This window comes from Myxocyprinus asiaticus, chromosome 36 (genome assembly GCF_019703515.2).
Source record: "Myxocyprinus asiaticus isolate MX2 ecotype Aquarium Trade chromosome 36, UBuf_Myxa_2, whole genome shotgun sequence".
NCBI classification, from domain to species: Eukaryota; Metazoa; Chordata; class Actinopteri; order Cypriniformes; family Catostomidae; genus Myxocyprinus; species Myxocyprinus asiaticus.
In genome coordinates this window covers 10,133,017-10,156,154 of record NC_059379.1, presented here as the reverse complement: position 1 = coordinate 10,156,154, position 23,138 = coordinate 10,133,017, and the positions used below count along the sequence as shown (strand labels likewise).

Below are 23,138 nucleotides of genomic sequence, written 5' to 3'. Positions count from 1 at the left end.
TTTCCATAATTAAAAGGTTTCATAAAGATATCAATAGCTCTATTAACCTATATCCAGATACCTCTAAAAGATTCCCTGTTTGTAGGGGGGTACGTCAAGGTTGCCCTATATCCCCATTCTTATTTCTTATTGTAGTGGAATTTCTTTCTATAAAAGTTTGAATTCGCCAACTATTCAAGGGATTACCATTTTCAATAAACAAATTAGATTAACTCAACTTGCGGATGATACTGTTCTTTTTTTGAAAGATAAGGGACAATTATGTGCAGCATTAATACTAGTACAGACATACTCGGAAGCCTCTGGTTTAAGGCTTAATATAACTAAATGTGAAATAATGTGTCTATATGATTCGAGAGAGGATGTTCTAGGCAATATTCCAGTTAAAAATAAGGTAAAATATTTGAAAAGATAAACATTTTGGTCTGTTCTTCTCACCCTAAACCAACTGGATCACTTCAGGAGTCATGGATTTAACCACTGGAGTCTTACAGCTTACTTTTATGCTGCCTTTATGTGCTTTTTGTAGCTTCAAAAAGCTTTAGTTAGCTTTAATACTAACTAAAGCAGAAGGGGTATCTAGATTTGTCTATCCAGCAGTATCTCTTTTCATTCAAGATTTGACTTGTAAAAAAATTAATGACATGTTTATTACATTTGTTTGGAAGAATAAGCATCATCATTTAAAAAAAGAAATTCTTCTGGGACCAAGAAGTAAAGGTGGATTTGAGCTTTTGGATTTTTTTGATCTAAATTACACATTTAAAGTGAAATGGCTTAGAAATTGTCTACTTAAGTCAGACTCTATATGGTTCTTTATACCATATAACATTTTTAAGAAAGTTGGAGGCCTGCGTTTCCTGTTATCATGTGACTACTCAATAAACAAACTACCTGTGAATTTATCTAATTTTTATCAGCAAGCTCTAAAAGCTTGGAAATTGTGCTACGTGCACAATTTTTCCCCACACAAGACAATCTTGTGGAATAATGGTTATATCACAGTTAATGGAAAATCTCTTTTTTTACAGAGTTGGAAGGATAGAGGAATATATTTCTTAGTTGATCTTTTAGATCAATCAGGCCAACTGCTCTCTTATGGAGATTTTATGAGTAAATGGTCTTTTCCTATTAAATATAAAGAGTTTTATTTTGTGATGAGAGCAATTCCCCAAGGTTTACATATGTTAATGAGAAGTCACATGCAATCTTGTAATGTTTCCAAAACAGATCCTTTACTCTATTTTAATGGAGTTGACATTTGTAGTAAAAATTGTACTAATAAATGTATTAGACAACATTTATATAGGAATCTATCTATTACACCACGGGGGATATTTTTTTGGATTAATTGTTTTCCAGAGATAATACTGAAAAAAGCTTGGTCATTACCCTTTCATTTTTGTATAACCAGTAAGATCCGGGAAATACATTTAAAAATTCTTCACAATATATATGTTTGTAATCATACTTTATCAAAATTCTCAGACATTGATGAAAAATGTTCATTTTGTTTAGAACATCCAGAAAAAATAATACATCTTTTTTTTTTTTTTTTTTTTGACTGCTGTTATTCCAAAGAATTCTGGGAAGAATTATCTGCTTATGCACAACAGAAATCTAGACATATTTTTGATTTAACTGGCAAAGATATATTTTTGTATTTTAAATAAAAAAATGTATATGTTCATTTCATAATGAACCTTGTGATCTTGTTGGGCAAGTTTCATATACACAAAAGTAAATGGAACCATTCTAAACCATGCTTTAAGGTCTTTATGGTGGCTTTCTCTATGTTTATTAACAGAGTCTCTTAAATGTATAGATAATAATAAATCTAGATATACGATATTAGCTGGTAAAGAGTTAAAGATAATTGATTGAAAAGTAATTTGTCTTTTTTTTTTTTTTTTTTATTATAATATTGTAAACCCCTATTCTGTTTATTGTGTGATATTCTTATGCTGATGTCTTATGTTTATTTGTTATTGTTGAAGTAATCAATAAAAAAGGACACTTCTGTTTATACGAATGTGAGAAATTGGAACGCCCAACGTAAAAGAGCCAATCACCTTTTATATACAGACATTGCCTGTCAATCATGCGCATTACAAGCCTGGAAAATTGCGTGTTTTGGCGTAATATGGGGTAAAGAAGCACGATTTATGATTCTAATAGGATCCAGTTTAATTGCTGGTTTGAAATATGTTCTTTGATCGTAATCTTTATCAACCCTCTTTTGATCATTCTACAGAAACGTCCACATTTGGGGTAGCAAAATGCCTGAAAATAAATTTTGTTTTTAAACATTTAAACCTAGCTTACAATTTTGGTTTGCCAATTGGCTATATGAATCCACATAAATGTCAGTAAAAAATATATTTATTTATTTATTCTTATAAAAAAATGGCTTGTTCCATCTTTTTGTTACTGGTGTTACTGTATAGTTTTTGGAACAATAAATACATTTTAGAAATGTTATTTTAAAATATATTTTGCACAGAAAGATTATTATAATGCAAAAAAATAAATTAAAAAATATTAAAATAAAAATAAGGATGTAAAAAAGAGATTTAGCTTTTACTCATTTAAATCAGGTCTGTGAAAAGTGTGATTGTGTGGCATTTACTCATTTGTAACATCATAGTTTTGCTACAAAAATACAAATATTTGAAGGACAGACGTAAAAATAGAATGATACAATCCTTAATATCCTTACTCTTGAATGAAGTAACAGTCGATTAATTTAAAATCACTTATGTCAAATATGACAAAAAACACCAGTGACACAATGAAGCTCCAAAGATTGTTATTCTTTAATATTAATTACTGAGATGAGATTAGAAATTGAGTATTTGTTATAAGAAATCAAAGATTATTGCTGACACTTAGAAAAAGATCTTTAACAACTGGCTTTGAGTGTTTAAAAAAATTAACTGCTTTAGGAAACCACTAAAATCTCAATAAAAAAAATATAATAATAATAAAATAATAATAATAATAATAATAATAATAATGAACTCTTATGTCATTGTCTGCTACTAGTATGTTGCTGGATTAAGAGGGGGTAACTTGGGACTGTCCTCAGATATTAATATAGAAATAAAGCATGGCACCTTTCCACATTACCCACCACCTATGTACAAGTGCCCCATGATGAACCTCCAGAACCCCTGCTCAATCTGAACTGATCACTTGATCAGTGCCAGGGGCTCTGGAATTAACCAAATAATCTGTTTGTCACCATACCAATAACTTCATCTCTAGATCTTGCCAGAAGCACCTCTATACCATGTTTGGCCATATACAGTACCTGATTAAAAAAAAAAAAACAGTGACAATTTTCATGAAATAGATATTTTATAAAATGGCAGTTGCATTACCTCAAACTACATGTTGCTAATCATGCAATACTCTATAAATCATGTAATTTAATCCATTTTTATTATATTTTTTAACAATTCTGTTATAATAAAATCGGTCATACCAGTGACGTCATCTAAAAGCCTCAAATTAAATTATGGAACAAATTAGGACATTTCTGATAATTGAAAAGGGACAGAAAACTTAGAATGTGCCTTTCTTGATTTAACTTCAGTGAGTAGGATGCAGGATGTAGTAAGTGATGTCAAAATCTGGATATTTTTTCCAAATAAGGTTTTTTTTGTTAAGCGGTAACACCAGTGACAATTCCAGGGGACATTTCCATCATATTATACAGTATATCATATTTATTTGGAATTTCATTTAGTTATGTCATCCATATAATAAATGGGAAATTGAGGTATACATTATTGCATTTAAAATGGGAGAGAAATTTATTTTTAAACTCAAAATAGAGCCCTGAACCTAGATACATGACCTTGGGGACAAGCCCTTTTATGGTACTTGGAATTTAATATAATTGATTAAAAAAAATATTGCCTAACTCATGGCTAAAATAGGTATAATAGTTCAAAGAATAGAACATCTTATATTATTTAAGTATGCAGAAAAACAAAATATGCCTAAACAGCGTATTTAAAGTGTATACTTTCTGTAAAGGCTGGGGACAGAAATATGGACATTTCTGTAGAATGACCACTTTGAGATTTTGATGTTTCCCCCATTCAAGTAGATAGGAGCTGCGCTGGCATGATTGGAAATAGCCTCCCGAGAGTGTTCCAAAGATGGCTGACAGTGGACTGACTTGCTTTAAAAATGTTGACGTCACACATGGAAGTGGTGGCAAAAAGACCAGCACAAACAGTAAACCAAATCTGTAGTTAGCTGACCCAGCAGTCCTCAGAAAGTTAGCTGTAACCTTTAAATTGTCTGGTTAAGCTAAATTAAATGTTTTCTGTTTAAATTGGCAAAAACAGAGGGCTTTACTTTATCAGATTCCATCATGGAAAATGAGTTCAAAACCTCTTGTAGATGGCTGTGGCTGACTGGACTGAGGAGAACATTTCCAACTTATGGCTTTGCAGTAAACATATTATTACAGGAATGTTATTAACTCATAAGGAGTTACAATTTGGTTTGTTCTCACCCAAAATCGATTAGATCACTTCAGAAGACATGGATTTTAAATGAGAGAATTTAACTTAATTTTTATTTTAAAAAAAATAAAAAAAAATAAAAAATAAAAATTCACCCTTAAATGAAAATGTATTAATTCACTCTCATGTTTTTCCAAAACAACTTTCTTAAGTCTATAACTTTATTTCTTCCATGGAGCACCAAAGGATATGTTACGCAGAATGTTAGCCTCAGTCACCTCCACTTTCATTGCATCTTTACAGTACAAAACTGCAAACAATTAAAGACAATGTTGACTGAGATTAACATTCTGCTTGACAGCTCCTGTTGTGTTCCACTGAAGACAGTAAGTCATAGACTACAGGTTTGGAACAACAAGTGCGAGTAAATTATGGCAGAATTTTCATTTTTGGGTAAATTATGTCTGCTCTGAAACTCTGAAGAAGGACAGAATGCAGTTTGGAAGATTCTTCAAATCAGTTCTAAGCTTTTTAACAGCAGAAGTTCATTGCATCTCATTACATTTCAAGGGTACATTTTTGTAACATGTCAAAAACTGCATTTTATCCCTGCAGCCTCAACTGAAATAGTCAATCAGGTTATATTCAATCACTTTTGATTAAAATTTAAGAGCACAGAAACACACAGTTTCCTTTTTTTTTTTTTTCTTCCTTTTTATTTTGATCTTATCCTGTAGAGAGTAAACTTCACTCCAGTCACTGATGTTTTCAAGAGTCAACCCTCAAACATGGTAGAGACCTTAAGAATTCATGAGCAGCCTGAAACCATTTACTGCAGAATACAGTCCAATAGCAGAATTTCACACAGAGATTGAGATTTTAGGACATACATTGTAGTACAAGTAAAGGATCTGGGCGAAAAGGAACATGTATCCATGCTTGTGCAAAACATTACTTTGACTGTACATTTTATAATGTAGAATTTACTTTGAATCTATGTTTATTTTGGATATATTCTTGACTGTGGTGGGAAATGGGCTTTTTACTACAATTCACTAAATAAGATTAAAAACAAAATGTAACTAATGGATGGATGGATGAATGAATGAATGAATGGATGAATGAATGAATGAATGAATGACTAAACAAACACAAGTGCCTTAAATGTAAGGGTCAAAGAGCATGCAAAAAAAAAAAAAAAAAAAAAAAACCATAAACACAAGCTCAACACAATGTGTTGTTTCACAAAGTGAAAGAAAATAAGAAGAAAATGAATGGCTCAAAATTAAATCCAAAATAAATCTATGAAAGATACAGGACATTTAAATGAAGCTATTTAAGATTACATAAAATTATAATGGACAACATTATACAATGAAATATACAAATGGAAAAAGAAAATAATACATTTGATATAAATAACACTAGTAAAACTAAAGAGGGACACGATGATGACATAATGATTAGGAGATATGATGATGACGATGTTGATGATGAAGGATAAAATAGCACAAAATGATCATGAAAGAGAAAAAGACACAAGACATGACAGCCCAATACTGCTTCCTAACACAGTCACCTGAGAAATTTACTGTAACTGAGAAATTTAACCTTAAATGAATGCTACTGTTACAATCATAATCATACTCCAGGGTGTGATTTCTGCCCTATTATCTATGTGTAATGGTTAACTATCCCCTAACCTGGATGTTGGGTTTGCATGCATTGAATGAGGGGATGGCAAAGCACAACAACAGTGTGCTTGACCAAAAATGGTATTAACAAAAAAATAAATTAATGAATTCATCAAATCAAGCATTTTTTTTCCTGAGCATGTCATTAAGGTTACACACAATGCACAGAAATTAAAAAAGTATAAGATGGTAGAAAGGCTGAAACTTCTTTAAGGATCTGCAGTTGTTGAAATTGGGTGTTATTGTAAAGTAAATGGAGTTACAGATTTGGGGATTGTTCTACTGTAAGTGCAGCATCTCAGCCAAATTACTCTCAGTGTCGGTCGGCAGGGTGACTCATCTCTACAGGACTTTGATCTTCTTTTATGATCTCGGCGAAGGTGGACAGAGGAGGCACCGAGGCGCATGAAATGAGAAGCCGGACATTTCACGGGTATAACACTTGTTTTTACTCACTCTGAGGCTGTCTTGCTTGTTTGGTGTTCCAAAAGAAAAGAGGGAGGAAGAGTGTAAAAAAGAAAAATAGAGCAGAGAAAAGATAAGAGCATCAGTGCGTATTTAAAGCAAAATACAGATTTGTTTTTGTCCTAGTATAAAGCAGATGTGGAAAATGTACTCTGCCTGCAAGAAAGAAGAGAAACCAGAAGGATGTAAAGTCAGACTGATATTTTTTGTTGAGTGTTTTTCCTTGTTTTTCAATTTTTATAAATGTTGCTGTTTTCTGTGTTTATTCTGTTATAAAAGTAGGAATGGTCCACTTGGAGACGATGGCAGGTGGTTTGTAGCACACGACAGGAAGGGGTCTAAATTGCACAGATGATGATAGGACGGTGGTGGGCTCAGATGATACCATACTGAGCCAATTCGTGAAGTTCCAGATGATTGAAGGCCTCCCAGGGGCAGATGACAGTGATATCTGTAGGAAAAATCACAGCAATGTGAGTCTGATGAAAGGAAATGAACCTAAGCTGCTTGAAGGCAAGGTAGCACTCAGGTCTGCCTAATCATAGTGAAGTCATACATGTCATACAGGATATTTGATGATGCCTGGTTTAAGATGCTTGTCTGGCATACACTGTCTGATCAGACTAATCATTTCAGACAAGGGCAGCTTAGAATAGGTGGTAGATCACGTATTTCACGTTGGCAGAATTGGTCCAGCAAAACACGTGAGGAGAAATGCAGATTATACTTACCAGTTCCTAAACCTTCCATGCCAGGGATATCATCTCCGAAACTGTAAATAAAAAATAACATTAGATTTTGCAACAGTCACACTTAATGTTTTTCTACACCCTTTGAAAAAACAAAAAACAAAAAAAGTGCTTAATTTGGGTACTAGAGACTACAGGGTTCTTTATTCAACTCCAAATAGTGCTTTATTTAATTATTTAATTAATTTAATTATTTAATATTTAATTATATAATTTTAGTCTGTATAACCATTTTGTTCCAAAAAAAAAAAAAAAAAAAAGAAAGAAAAAAAAACAAGTATTTGTTTTCATTTAAATCCTTTTTGACACAAAATCTATTTATGATCCCATGTTTGGAAGCCCAAAAAGGTTCTATGTAAAACCTTTAAAAAGTAAAAAAAAAGTTAAAGGTAGAGGTTCTATGTATATAAAAGTTCTATATAAAGCTTGTATATGGAACCCTTTCAACTGGTAACAAAGAACCCTATGGGGTTCTTTTAATTTAATCCTTATCAAAGGTTCTATATGGAACCTTTTAGGGGTTCTATACATAAAAGCAGTTAAATCATTTAAGGTTCTACATAGTACCATTTCTTGTAAGAGTGTATGATAGAATTCTATAATATTATAGTAATCAGTATTATAGCATATTACTCCAGTGTACTGTAGATAATCACAAATCCATTATCATGTAATCATGGAAACAAATCTGCGATCAAATTTTGTTTAGTTCTCGCACTACAAACTTACCCTTGCACACCCTTCTTTGGTGGCTTGCTCTTGAACTGACGAGTCTGCCTCTGCTTGAACTTGGGCGGTCCTTTGCGTGGCGTTGCAGGGCCACCGGTGACACGGGTGGCTGACTTGATCTCTGGTTTGGGGGGCTCAAGATTCATGGCTGTTAGTTTCTGCTGGTCGCTTTTCTTTGTATTCGCTCTCCGTGATGAAGTGCTTCAATCTGATATAAATAAGAAAGACAGGAGTGAGTTTATTGTCCACAACCAATGACATTGATTATTCCATAAGTTGTTGTTGGCACAACTCAATAGAGTGCTGCAAAAGAGAATTATGTTTAATATTTGTTTCCTTTGAAAGTAATGACCCTTAACCAGGTATACTATAAAAAACACTTAAAAGCAAATTTTTTATATATATTTTTAATTACGCGTTAGAGACCATGTTGTTTAGGAAGTGTAATTGCAAGGTTAAACTGGCTAACTGTTTGCATAATAAACATCTGTACAGCCACAGGTCTTCATATTTTCCAGTAACCTCAGACTGAGAGAACTGTATCCATAATCCTCTTACTAATGAGTAATACTCAAATTTAAATCCATTTTCTGCTGTAATTGAATGTCTAACATGGCCCGTGCTCTCATAAATGAGCTCAGGTAATGGGTAGGGTGACCCATTTTGTGTAATCCAGAGCTTGGATTAATAAATGTCCCCCACCCCATCCGATGGTGGCAATCTGCACTTGGGTTAATCTTATTAGAGTAGGGATAACACCAAACTTGCTGAGCCAACAAAAGAGTCAAAAATATGACCTTCATGTATATTTGGCAAAGACAAAAAGGAACAGTGTTACAATTATGTCAACTCTTTATGTTTGCTGTTTAATCAACATTGTGAATCAGCATTTTTTTGGAAGAGAGATTACAACAATGAATTCTATCAAAATGTAATTACATTTTATTCATAAAATAAGTGGTTTATATACATATTTTAAAATTATTTTCATGCATTTATATTTAATAATAGACGTTCAAAATGAATATTCAAGCCTTTCATTTATGAATGTTAATAATAATAAATTCATAATAATAATGCAGTCTAATTCGCTTCACTCTGGAGGAAATTCCACAGAATAAATGTAAACAATCCACTTATCATGAACTGAAATAGTTCAGCAGGGAGTTTTATATCTTTGAGATGTATCATAGGAAATTATTACACAGTTCTCTGAAATATCTGATTCTGATTGGTCAATCACAGCATTCTGTGGTCAGATATCTTTGTTTAATGACCACTAAACTGTATAATTAAACATTGTCCAATGACAACCAATTTCCTACATATCTGTCCTGATTTCTCTCATATCACTCTGGTCACTTCTGACATCATTAAATCATAATTGAATAATTTCAACTCATTACAATTTCTTATCCATTTATTTATTTGGAAAGGAGCCATATAATAACATACAGTCAGCTGGTTATTAATAACATACATCCCTTCATGGTCAAACAAGACCCCAACGCATATTATTGTATGCTATTATATGAAATTGTCTGAAAGCCCACTGTTGCATTATAGCATTATGTAGCATTAAGACTTCAAGACTCATTGTATCTTTTCAACCACATTGCTACATTACTACATTATATTATTACTGAGCAACCCATTGCATATCGCATGATTCCATATTCCATTCTTTTACTTACTGATTTGTTGTTTGACAGGCTGATGACAGGGTGCGGTTGCAGCACCGTTCAATATGTCTATCCTGTGGAGGAGTGGATGTCAGTGCTGGGCTTTCTTTAGGAGTGATGATGGGAAGACAGGTCTTTTATATTCTCTTCACCCCTTAGAAGATTAGGAGGGGGACGCCTCTTGCCCCTGATCCCCTTCACTGCAGACAGACACAATGTGTGTGTGTAAATATGTTTTGTGGGGCACGTGTTTTGAGTAACATCATGTGCATGTAATAACTTGTTTATATCCTTTTGTTGTATTTATTTCCTATTGTTGTGACACATTATGATCACAAATAAGCATATAAACTGTATTTATGGGCCTAGAATGTTTTCAAAGGTACTTTGTGAAACGTTTCACAAATAAAAAAAAAAACAATAAAAAACTGTGACCTGTTGTCATAAAAATATAGTAGCACAGATAAAATTATATATATATATATATATATATATATATATATATATATATAATTAATAGTTCAATTAATTTATCTAATTTCAGATTTTCAAATATTTTAACATTTTACTGCCTAAGATTAAAGAACGCTTGAAGAATTTCGTTTGTATTTACCAATAATCATATTTATACAAAAGAAAACAAAGAAATGTGACAAATATGAATGTTTCTAGAATGATTCTAGAAAATGTTAATTGTATGTAAAGCTTGTGAATGCTTGCGCTGATATAATATCATACAGTGATGTTATAATGGAAATATCCAGAAAACTGGATTGTAGCCTGTGTTTGACAGTTGAGAGGTCTTCTAGGCCAGGCTTGTTTGTTCTGCAACTTTCTATCATTGTTACGCAACAGACCCACATCTGTGTATGTCTGTTACATTATCCCGTGGATTTCATTGCCGACTCATCCTCAAGACTTTAGCATTTTTAGAGATCGACTTCAGCTCGTGCTTCACTTTAGACTCCTCCAAAACTGCTTTCAGAACAGCACAAAAACAACTACTATTGAAGGTTCTAGATTAAAGGTTGGAGGTTTAATTAGTTGATTACATGGTCAGGATTAGTTTGCCTCATTAAGTTATCTGGCCATCTGTATTGCTGTATTGGTAATGTGATTTTTTTTTTTTTTTTTTTTTTTTTTTTTTTGTTATTGACAAGCTGTTGTCAGTTCAGTGATGAGATGAAATCATTCTGATATAATCTGTGATTAGGATCAACACTCAATTACAAGTTCAATTACTCCTTTGTTCTGCATTATTGTGGGTGGGTAGATCTTGTTATTTTATTATATTTCCTCCACAGAGCATAAAATTATTTTATATTATCAGATTTTGTATGACAATTGCAGAAAGTAAAAAAAAAAAAATTAAAAAAAATGTCCACACTGACAGTTTGGCATAATTGTAACATACATAAAATCTTTGTAGCATAAAGAATTAAAGTGTCAGTATCTGATAAACTTTTTTGGATTTTCATCATTCTAAACTGTCTGTGGGTCAGAATTTGCCCCCATGACCTCAGCAGAAGGTCGTGGGGTCGAACGTGCCCCTCACTCTGTCTGTGGTTAATGAGATATGAAGAAGAGACACAAGAGAGGACCTCGATCAATGATACAAAGCCAGTGCGGTACTGTGGTTCATGTGTTCTAACAATTGATAATTAGCTTGAGCTTGACTCCATTCAACCAATCACACAAACATATATACTACAGTATATACTATGTGTGTATATATATATATATATATATACACACATAGTATATACTGTATATATATATATATATATATATATATATATATATATATATATATATATATATATATATATATATATATATTCTTTATTATAATTTTTTTTTCTTCACATTTTAGAATAATAGTGAAGTCATCAAAACTATGGAATAACTTAAATGGAACTATGGGAATTATGTTGTGACTAAACAAAATCCAAAATAAATAAAAACTGTGTTATAATTTAGCATCTTCAAAGTACTCACCCTTTGCCTAGAATTTGCAGACATGTACTCTTGACATTTTCTCAACCAACTTCTTGAGGTATCACCCTGGGATGCTTTTTAAACAGTATTGAAGGAGTTCCCATCTATGTTGGGCACTTATTGGCTGCTTTTCTTTATTATTTGGTCCAAGTCATCCATTTAAAAAAAAAAAAATTTTTATAATTACATTTTACTTTTATAATGAAATAAATTAATATGGTGGCACAATTATATTTTTGTCTACAAAACTAATTTCAAACATTTAAGCATACGCCTTCAGATCAAAAGATTTTTAAGATCATGAGAAACATTTCAGTCAAGTGTTTCAAAACTTTTGACCGGTAGTGTATATATATATATATACTGTAGTATATTCTACAGTGTGCAGGATGTAAATAAACATTCAAGATAAGGTCATTGAATAACCCATATTGATTGACGACAGATCTGAAAATTGAATGGGAAGTGTCCCCCTAAATGTCTATGGTGGTTGGTTACGGCCCTGTACATATGTAGTTTTGAAATGTACTTGAATGCGTATTAGATTATTTAGTTTTATGAATCTGGAGGAGAATGATCATTCTAAGACCATATACTCTTTCATACAGTATAAGTAGATGAGTCAGAATATAAAATAGCCCTAATATCCTTAGTTATATTGAGATATAAAAAAAATATATTTTTTAAATGTATTGTGTTTGTGTGCTTAAATTTATTTAAAATCTTATTAGAGGAACAAACTACTCAAACTTCGTTGTCATTAATGACCTGCATGAATCTGTCCATAGTGACATCTTGTCCACAGAATATCTAACCACGATTCACGTCATTCATCACAAATCCTTCAAGCAGCTTGATCATAGCCCTGCTTCCTGGCCTCAGCCCAGCATGTGGCATCAAGCCTTCATATGCTGACTAACGGACAAACAGATCAGGATGATTGTCGTCAAAGAAACCATTCATTCAAGTGCTGGCCAATGCCATGAATAATCTATGCTGCTAGGCAAACCTGGTGGATATTCAGAGCCAGTCAATGTGTGTTCTAATGCCATGAGACCTGATCAGAGACAGAAACATAAGACCCTTGTCAGGAATCAGCACTTGGGTATTGCAAAAAAGACTTAGCATTATTATTATTACTATTAAGCATATAATTTTTTTTTTTATTTAAACCTGGGAGTAAGCATCAATTCTAATAAAAAACAGTGCATTAACCTGGAAAAAGAATGCAAAATAGGAAGGTTTTGACTAGCATACTCAGACTTTTGAATCCTACTGAATGTTTTATAAAGAAACACCTTCATTTAAAACCACACTTTCATGTCATTTAATACTTTAATACACTGCCTGGTCAAAAAAAAAAAAAAAGGTTGCGTACTCTAAAAGCCTTTAGCTTTGATTACCGCACGCATTCGTCGTGGCATTGTTTTGACAACCTTATGCAACATCACAACATTTATTTCCATCCAGAGTTGCATTAATTTTTGGCCGAGATCTTGTATTGACGACAGGAGAGTAGAAACACTCCGTAAAATCTTCTCCAGCACATCCCAAAGACTTTCAATGGGGTTAAGTTCAGGACTCTGTGGTGACCAATTCATGTGTGAAAATGATTACTCATCACATTTTGAGCCCGATGAATCTTGGCATTGTCGTCCTGGAATATGCCCGTGCCAGGGAAGAAAAAACCCATTGGTGGGATAACCTGGTCATTCAGTACATTCAGGTAGTCAGCTGACTTCATTTTATTGCCGCATAACATTGCTGAGCCTAGACCTGACTAACTGAAGCAACCTCAAGAGGCTTGTACAGTGGGCAATATGCATGACGGGTGCATCGCTTCATGTGCTTCCCTTCTTGCCCTGATGCGCCCATCGCTTTGGAATAGGATAAATCTGAACTCATCAGACCACATGACCTTTTGCCATTGCTCCACAGTCCAATCTTTATGCTCCCTAGCAAATTAAGGTCATTTTTTTCTGATTCGCTACACTAACAAGGTACTTTCTTGTGGCCACACAGCTGTTTAGTCCCAATCCTGTAAATTCTCGTCGCACTGTGCATGTGGAAATGTTCTAACTTTTACTATTAATCATAGCCGTGAGTTCTACGGTAAATTTTTTATGATGTGACTTCACCAAGCATTTTAGTGATCTCTGATCATGATCATTCAAGATTTTTTTTCAGACCACATTTCTTCCATGAAGCTGACGGTTCACCTCTATACTTCCAGGTTTTGATAATGTGTTGGACAGTTCTTAACCCAATTCTAGTGATTTCAGCAATCTCCTTGATTGATGCAGGCCAATAATTTGCCCCATCTGAAACACAGTAACATCTTTTCCACAACCAAGGGATACGTCTTCAGACATGATTATTTAAGAAATGAGAAGCCAGGGGGTCTCACGTGATGCCATGCAAGGGGCAGACGTGTGAGAGACAGCTCTGCGCAATTTGCAAATTTTTAAAATTATTTTCATGATATAATCCGGCGAAATTCGATACACCCAGATACACATTTGCTGTTTGAAGTAAACATGGCAAAGAAGTCAAAATCATCAGGCTCTGGAGACATTAAAAGACACTTACAGGTTCAAGATGTAAGCCCAGACAGGCCTGTGGACTGGGAACTGTGACCTGTTGTCATAAAAATATAGTAGCATAGATAAAATGATATATATATATATATATATATATATATAATTAAATTAATAGTTCAATTAATAGTTTAATTTCAGATTTTCAAATATTTTAACATTTTACTGCCTAAGATTAAAGAACGCTTGAAGAATTTTGTTTGTATTTACCAATAATCATATTTATACAAAAGAAAACAAAGAAATGTGACAAACATTAATGTTTCTAGAATGATTCTAGAAAATGTTAATTGTATGTAATGCTTGTGAATGCTTGCGCTGATATAATATCATACAGTGATGTTATAATGGAAATATCCAGAAAACTGGATTGTAGCCTGTGTTTGACAGTTGAGAGGTCTTCTAGGCCAGGCTTGTTTGTTCTGCAACTTTCTATCATTGTTACGCAACAGACCCACATCTGTGTATGTCTGTTGCATTATCCCGTGGATTTCATTGCCGACTCATCCTCAAGACTTTAGCATTTTTAGAGATCGACTTCAGCTCATGCTTCACTTTGGACTCCTCCAAAACTGCTTTCAGAACAGCACAAAAACAACTACTATTGAAGGTTCTAGATTAAAGGTTGGAGGTTTAATTAGTTGATTACATGGTCAGGATTAGTTTGCCTCATTAAGTTACCTGGCCATCTGTATTGCTGTATTGGTAATGTGATTTTTTTTTTTTTTTTTTTTTTTTTTGTTATTGACAAGCTGTTGTCAGTTCAGTGATGAGATGAAATCATTCTGATATAATCTGTGATTAGGATCAACACTCAATTACAAGTTCAATTACTCCTTTGTTCTGCATTATTGTGGGTGGGTAGATCTTGTTATTTTATTATATTTCCTCCACAGAGCATAAAATTATTTTATATTATCAGATTTTGTATGACAATTGCAGAAAGTAAAAAAAAAAATTAAAAAAAATGTCCACACTGACAGTTTGGCATAATTGTAACATACATAAAATCTTTGTAGCATAAAGAATTAAAGTGTCAGTATCTGATAAACTTTTTTGGATTTTCATCATTCTAAACTGTCTGTGGGTCAGAATTTGCCCCCATGACCTCAGCAGAAGGTCGTGGGGTCGAACGTGCCCCTCACTCTGTCTGTGGTTAATGAGATATGAAGAAGAGACACAAGAGAGGACCTCGATCAATGATACAAAGCCAGTGCGGTACTGTGGTTCATGTGTTCTAACAATTGATAATTAGCTTGAGCTTGACTCCATTCAACCAATCACACACACATATATACTACAGTATATACTATGTATATATGTGTATATATACACTATATTGCCAAAAGTATTCACTCATCTGCCTTTAGACGCATATGAACTTAAGTGACATCCCATTCTTAATCCATAGGGTTTAATATGACGTCGGCCCACCCTTTGCAGCTATAACAGCTTCAACTCTTTTGGGAAGGCTTTCAACAAGGTTTAGGAGTGTGTTTATGGGAATTTTTGACCATTCTTCCAGAAGCGCATTTGTGAGGTCAGACACTGATGTTGGACGAGAAGGCCTGGCTCGCAGTCTTCGCTCTAATTCATCCCAAAGGTGCTCTATCCAGTTGAGGTCAGGACTCTGTGCAGGCCAGTCAAGTTCTTCCACACCAAACTCGCTCATCCATGTCTTTATGGACCTTGCTTTGTGCACTGGTGTGCAGTCATGTTGGAACAGGAAGGGGCCATCCCCAAACTGTTCCCACAAAGTTGGGAGCATGGAATTGTCCAAAATCTCTTGGTATGCTGAAGCATTCAGAGTTCCTTTCACTGGAACTAAGGGGCCAAGCCCAGCTCCTGAAAAACAACCCCACACCATAATCCCCCCTCCACCAAACTTCACAGTTGGCACAATGCAGTCAGACAAGTACCGTTCTCTTGGCAACCACCAAACCCAGACTCGTCCATCAGATTGCCAGATGGAGAAGCGTGATTCGTCACTCCAGAGAACGCGTCTCCACTGCTCTAGAGTCCAGTGGCGGCGTGCTTTACACCACTGCATCCGACGCTTTGCATTGCACTTGGTGATGTATGGCTTGGATGCAGCTGCTCGGCCATGGAAACCCATTCCATGAAGCTCTCTACGCACTGTTCTTGAGCTAATCTGAAGGCCACATGAACTTTGGAGGTCTGTAGCGATTGACTCTGCAGAAAGTTGGCGACCTCTGCGCACTATGCGCCTCAGCATCCGCTGACCCCGCTCTATCATTTTACGTGGCCTACCACTTCGTGGCTGAGTTGCTGTCATTCCCAATCACTTCCACTTTGTTATAATACCACTGACAGTTGACTGTGGAATATTTAGTAGCGAGGAAATTTCACGACTGGACTTGTTGCACAGGTGGCATCCTATCACAGTACCACGCTGGAATTCACTGAGCTCCTGAGAGCGGCCCATTCTTTCACAAATGTTTGTAGAAGCAGTCTGCATGCCTAGGTGTTTTTTTATACACCTGTGGCCATGGAAGTGATTGGAACACCTGAATTCAATTATTTGGATGGGTGAGCGAATACTTTTGGCAATATAGTGTATATATATATATATATATATATATATATATATATATATACACACACACCTACTACAGGTCAAAAGGTTTTAAACACTTACTCATTCTTTATTAAAAAAAAATTTTTCTTCACATTTTAGAATAATAGTAAAGTCATTAAAACTATGGAATAACATAAATGGAACTGAATTATGTTGATGAATCTTGGCATTGTCGTCCTGGAATATGCCCGTGCCAGGGAAGAAAAAAACCCATTGGTGGGATAACCTGGTCATTCAGTACATTCAGGTAGTCAGCTGACTTCATTTTATTGCCGCATAACATTGCTGAGCCTAGACCTGACTAACTGAAGCAACCTCAAGAGGCTTGTACAGTGGGCAATATGCATGATGGGTGCATCGCTTCATGTGCTTCCCTTCTTGCCCTGATGCGCCCATCGCTTTGGAATAGGATAAATCTGAACTCATCAGACCACATGACCTTTTGCCATTGCTCCACAGTCCAATCTTTATGCTCCCTAGCAAATTAAGGTCATTTTTTTCTGATTCGCTACACTAACAAGGTACTTTCTTGTGGCCACACAGCTGTTTAGTCCCAATCCTGTAAATTCTCGTCGCACTGTGCATGTGGAAATGTTCTAACTTTTACTATTAATCATAGCCGTGAGTTCTACGGTAAATTTTTTATGATGTGACTTCACCAAGCATTTTAGTGATCTCTGATCATGATCATTCAAGATTTTTTTTCAGACCACATTTCTTCCATGAAGCTGACGGTTCACCTCTATACTTCCAGGTTTTGATAATGTGTTGGACAGTTCTTAACCCAATTCTAGTGATTTCAGCAATCTCCTTGATTGATGCAGGCCAATAATTTGCCCCATCTGAAACACAGTAACATCTTTTCCACAACCAAGGGATACGTCTTCAGACATGATTATTTAAGAAATGAGAAGCTAGGGGGTCCCACGTGATGCCATGCGAAGGGCAGACGTGTGAGAGACAGCTCTGTGCAATTTGCAAATTTTTAAAATTATTTTCATGATATAATCCAGTGAAATTCAATACACCCAATTACACATTTGCTGTTTGAGGTAAACATGGCAAAGAAGTCAAAATCATGGAGACATTAAAAGACACTTACGGGTTCAAGATGTAAGCCCAGACAGGCCTGTGGACCGGGGACTCGATTTGGATGGCACGGTGGGAGAAGAAATCCAGCGTCAACTGTCCAACATGTCGGTGATGTTGACGAAGGTACTTGCGGACTTGGAGGATCTCGCTGTAATACGTCGATCAATTACGGCGATGGAAAAATAATTCGAATTGATTATTTGGAGTCATCAGAGAGGGAATTAGTCGCTAATCCACCCGCGACCAAAGTTGATTTGGAACATGTTCTTGAAAAGCTTGAAGATTTTGAGAATAGAAGCCGCAGGAATAACGTTTGAATTGTGGGAATTTCTGAGCATGAGGAGGGCAGAGATATGGTGAAATTCCTAGACGAGCTTTTCCCGAGTATGCTCGACATAACAGGCCATAAACTGAAGGTCGAGCGAGCTCACAGAGTCCCGGCTCACAGATCTGCTGAAGGAGAGGGGCCCCGATCAATTCTGGCCAGATTTTTGAGATCATCCGATAAAGATCTCGTGTTGCGCCAGGCGAGGAGCAAAGGAAAACTTTCTTGGAAGAATCATAGTATTTTCTTGTTTCCGGACTTTGCAAAATCGACAAGAGTGAAACGTGATCAGTTCAAGGAATGCAAGAAACTCTTACATCAGCGGAAGATAACTTTTGCTCTCATGTTCCTGCCAAACTGAGAATAAACACCAAGGATGGCTGCAAAGTATTTACATGTCCCAATCAGGCAATGTCTTTTATAGAAACAATGGGTGAGTAACCATTGGGTGTTTCTCTTGTGAGTGGATTGACTCATTGTACATACTCTGGCTTTCGGAGGAAGCTGGGCATCATTTTTGTTTCTTTTTGCGTTGGCTCTGCCGAGCGGCTGGAGTTTGTTTGTTTTGTGGATTAACACTTTTCCTGAAACTTTTGCATTGATGGAAGATTACTTTTACAATGAAGTTCCCGGCCAGATTTAGAATAGACAATACAGATGTTGAAATGTGGTGTTCATAATTTTGTTTTTGGCACACAATATATTTTTTCTATTATATCAAAATGTAAAATGTTAATATGAGTGTATTATCTCTCTCCACATGGAATGTGAATGGGTTGGGGCACCCCATAAAAAGAAGGAAGGTTATTTATTTTCTTAAACATAAGAAATATGATATAGTGTTACTTCAAGAAACGCATCTTTCCCCGCAGAAAGCTGAAAAATTTGGGAAGATATGGGGTGGACATTTTTCTTTAGTGCGGGCTCAAGTAAGAGCAAGGGAGTCATTATATTGGTAAATAAACATCTACAATTCAAATGTCTCAAACAGATTAAAGATAAATTAGGGAGAGTCATTATTGTTTTAGCAGAAATTCAGGGGCAAAGTCAGATTTTGGCTAATATTTACGCACCTAACGCTGATGATCAGGGCTTTTTTATAGATCTTGAAGGGATGTTGCAAACCGCTGGCACTCCTCATGATAAAATATTGGGAGGAGACTTTAATCTTTTGATGGACTCAGTCCTTGATCATAGTGAAGCAAAAGTGTGTAAGCCCCCTAGAACAACAATGACGCTTCACAGGATGTGTAAAAATCTTGGTCTTACAGATATTTGGAGACTTTTGAACCCATCTGGTAGGGACTATACATTTGTTTCATCAGTCCATAAGATTTATTCTAGAATAGATTTTTTTTGATATCCAAATCCCTCATTTCATCTGTTGTTGATTGCTCAATTGGAAACATTTTAGTCTTGGATCACGCCCTGGTGAGTTTCGAGGTGATGCCACATATAGAGAAAAATAAATCATATAGTTGGCGCCTTAATGGATCCCTTTTGCAAAATCCTGATTTCCAACAAATGTTAAAGACTGAAATCAATGTTTATATGGAGACTTGGGAGGCACTTAAGGTGGTTCTTAGGGGCCGGATCATACAGTATGTTTCATTCATCAAAAACTCCAAAGCACAAGAACTCGTGGAGTTGCAAGGAAATATTAAAAGTGCAGCGGCAGAGCTGAAGCGCCGAATGTCATCTGATGGCCTCAGAGAACTGACCCGATTGAAATATAGATATAATACTATTTTGTAATGGAAAGTGGAGTTTTGGTTATTCAGGGAAAGACAGTCATACTTTGAGTCAGGGGACAAAGCAGGGAAGCTTTTTGCTAGATATGTAAAGCAGAGAGTGTCTCTTTCTACCATTCCCTCAATGAAATCTGCTGGTGGTGAAATATTTACCTCGGCCATTGATATTAATAATGCTTTTAAAGAATTCTATCTTGATCTCTATAGTTCCACGTCTTCGTCTACTGATGAAGATATTAGAAACTTTGTGGAACCATTAGAACTCCTTAAACTGACGACTGAGCAAAAAAACTCTCTTGACTCTGGGATAACCTTGGAGGAACTTGACGAGGTAATTAAGTCCCTACCTACTGGCAAGGCTCCGGGGCCAGATGGTTTTGCTGCAGAATTTTTTATATCTTATGCTACAGAACTGGCTCCACTTTTGTTAGAAGTTTATACTGAATCATTAAAGAATGGAAAGCTTCCTCCAACCATGACACAATCCCGGATCAGTCAGATTCTTAAAAAGGACAAAGATCCAAGCGAGTGTAAAAGTTACTGTCCAATCTCCCTGATCCAACTAGATGTAAAAATGTTGTCAAAACCTTTGGTTAACCGATTAAGTAAGGTTATGACATCTCTTATACATATAGATCAGGTGGGGTTTATTCGTGGCCGCAGCTCTTCTGATAACATCAGGCGTCTCATCAATATCATGTGGTCAGTAGCGAATGATCAGTCTCCGGTCGCTGCCATCTCACTTGACGCCGAAAAGGTGTTTGATATGGTAGAATGGGATTATCTTTTTAAGATTTTGGAAATGTATGGGTTCGGGAGTACATTTATTGGTTGGATTAAGTTACTTTATTGACAACCTGTAGCAGCAGTACAAACAAATGGATTAATTTCAGATTATTTTACTCTGAATAGGGGCATTCGGCAGGGTTGCCCTTTTTCCCCATTATTGTTCTGTCTTGCCCTGGAACCATTAGCAACCGCGATAAGAAAGGAGGATGATTTTCCAAGGATGGTGGCGGGAGGTGTGGTGCATAAGCTTCTGCTTTCCGCAGATGATATTTTATTATTTGTCTCTGAACCCGCTAGATCTATGCCTTGCCTCCACAGAATTATTCATTCCTTTTCCAAGTTCTCAGGATACAAATTCAATTGGTCTAAATCCGAAGCTTTGGCTCTGACAGCGTACTGTCCAGTAACGGCTTTCCAGCCAGGCACCTTCCAGTGGCCCAAACAGGGCATTAAGTATTTGGGGATTTTATTCCCAGCAAATTTGTTTGATTTAGTTAGTGTTAATTTTGACCCTTTAATAAAAAGGTTTTTGAGCGATGTGGACAGGTGGGCTTCATTACATTTATCAATTATTGGGAAGGTTAATGTTATTAAAATGAATTGTATTCCAAAATTCAACTACCTGCTACAGTCTCTCTCTGTAGATGTCCCCCTCTCTTATTTCAAGTAATTTGATAGCATAGCAAAGTCCTTCATTTGGAATGGTAAATGTCCCAGATTGCATTTTAATAACTTACAGGTACATAGGCTGATTGACAAAGGTGGGCTAGGCCTACCCAAGATTTTGTTTTATTACTATGCGTTCAGTCTCAGACATTTGGCTCATTGGTCACTTCCACCTGAGAGAGCCCCTCCCTGGTTTGTTATTGAACAGGCAGTTCTTGCCCCTATTTCACCATTACAAAGCCTCTCTATCAAACTAATCGGAAAAGTTAAGTTACACCCTGTTATTTAGCATTTACACTTGGTATGGTCTAAAGTGTCCAGATTGTTTAAATCGGACACTTATTTAAATGTTGCCTCGAGCATATGGCAGAACCCAAAATTGTGAATTGGCAAGCCGGAATGGATTGTGAGGGGGTTTGCTATGCTCTGTGACCTATATGAGAGTGGAGTGTTGAGATCATTTGAAAACTTGGTCCAACATTTTGGGATCCACAGACCTCAATTTTATAGGTATTTACAACTGCGCCACCTGCTTTGTACTATTTTTGGGAGTAGCACACACCCCCCTAAGGAGGCAGATGCTTTGGGAGAGGTGATTGCGGCATTTGGAAAAGGTCATGAGGCATCAGTGTACTACTCCCTATTAATTCAGAGTCTGGGGGACGGAGCCTTAACTCCTCTCAAGAGAGTATGGGAGAAAGATTTCAACTTGGCATTGGGGAAGGAGTGTGGGCTAAGATTCTTAAAAACGTTAAGTCTGCATCTAGAGATGCAAGGGTGCGTCTTATACAATTCAAAATTTTGCATAGATTTTATTGGACCCCATCTAGACTGTATAGGCTTGGTCTTAAAGACACACCCACCTGCTGGAATGCCAACTGGAGGATGGAGACATGGCCCATGTTTTTTGGTGGTGTGTCGAGATCCAGAAATTCTGGTTGAAGGTTCAGAATTTTGTGTGCGACGTGGTGGGCACTCGGGTTTCGTTTTGCCCCAGACTTTGTGTTCTGGGCGATGGGGCTGTGAGGGGGAGGGAGGTTGTGGGTTTTTTAATGTTGATTTTATATATATATATATATATATATATATATATATATATATATATATATATATATTTTGCATTTCATTGTTATTGTATGATTTAATAAAAAATGTTAATTAAAAAAAAAAAGAAAGAAAGAAATGAGAAGCTACACACTGCATCAGTTAGAATTAAAAGAATTGTTGCCAGCTGAAACATATTAATCACTGCAATAATGATCCAATCATAGGCTCTTAAGTATCTGCTTATTTAAATCCAAACGGTGATTTTTTTTTTTTTTTTTGGCAAGTCAGTGTATGATTGACAAGCATTTCAGAAGGATTTTAGATTAACTAGATGGGTATTGTTGCTTTCCCATGTAAATTTTACATATTGATTGTTCTGGTGGTTATGGTGTAACTCGAATCTTGAAAGAAGTTTGCTCTTTTTTGAGCCAACTTTATAAAGATGCAAAAAACAACAACTTTTACATTAAGCCA

The 23,138-nt window shown here is 35.6% G+C and overlaps 1 protein-coding gene across 1 annotated transcript; it reads right to left on the bottom strand.

Moving 5' to 3' along the window:
• Positions 1-4,946: 4,946 nt before the first annotated feature.
• On the bottom strand, positions 4,947-9,912 carry LOC127426959 (retinal rod rhodopsin-sensitive cGMP 3',5'-cyclic phosphodiesterase subunit gamma). The gene is made up of 4 exons (XM_051674180.1): positions 9,813-9,912; positions 8,119-8,326; positions 7,372-7,412; positions 4,947-7,091 (listed from the first exon to the last, which is right to left on the bottom strand). The coding sequence occupies exons 2-4, from the start codon at positions 8,262-8,264 to the stop codon at positions 7,015-7,017; spliced, it is 264 nt and encodes an 87-aa protein (XP_051530140.1). The 5' UTR covers positions 8,265-8,326; positions 9,813-9,912; the 3' UTR covers positions 4,947-7,014.
• Between the last annotated feature and the right edge of the window lie 13,226 nt (positions 9,913-23,138).

Bases quoted from the DNA above. Each gene is read 5' to 3' on its own strand.
- LOC127426959 (XM_051674180.1), bottom strand. From the start codon at position 8,264: ATGAATCTTGAGCCCCCCAAACCAGAGATCAAGTCAGCCACCCGTGTC. The intron at 7,413-8,118 runs GTAAGTTTGTAG...TTTTATTTACAG, and splicing joins CCAAAGAAGGGTGTGCAAGG to TTTCGGAGATGATATCCCTG. The intron at 7,092-7,371 runs GTAAGTATAATC...TTTTTCCTACAG, and splicing joins CATGGAAGGTTTAGGAACTG to ATATCACTGTCATCTGCCCC.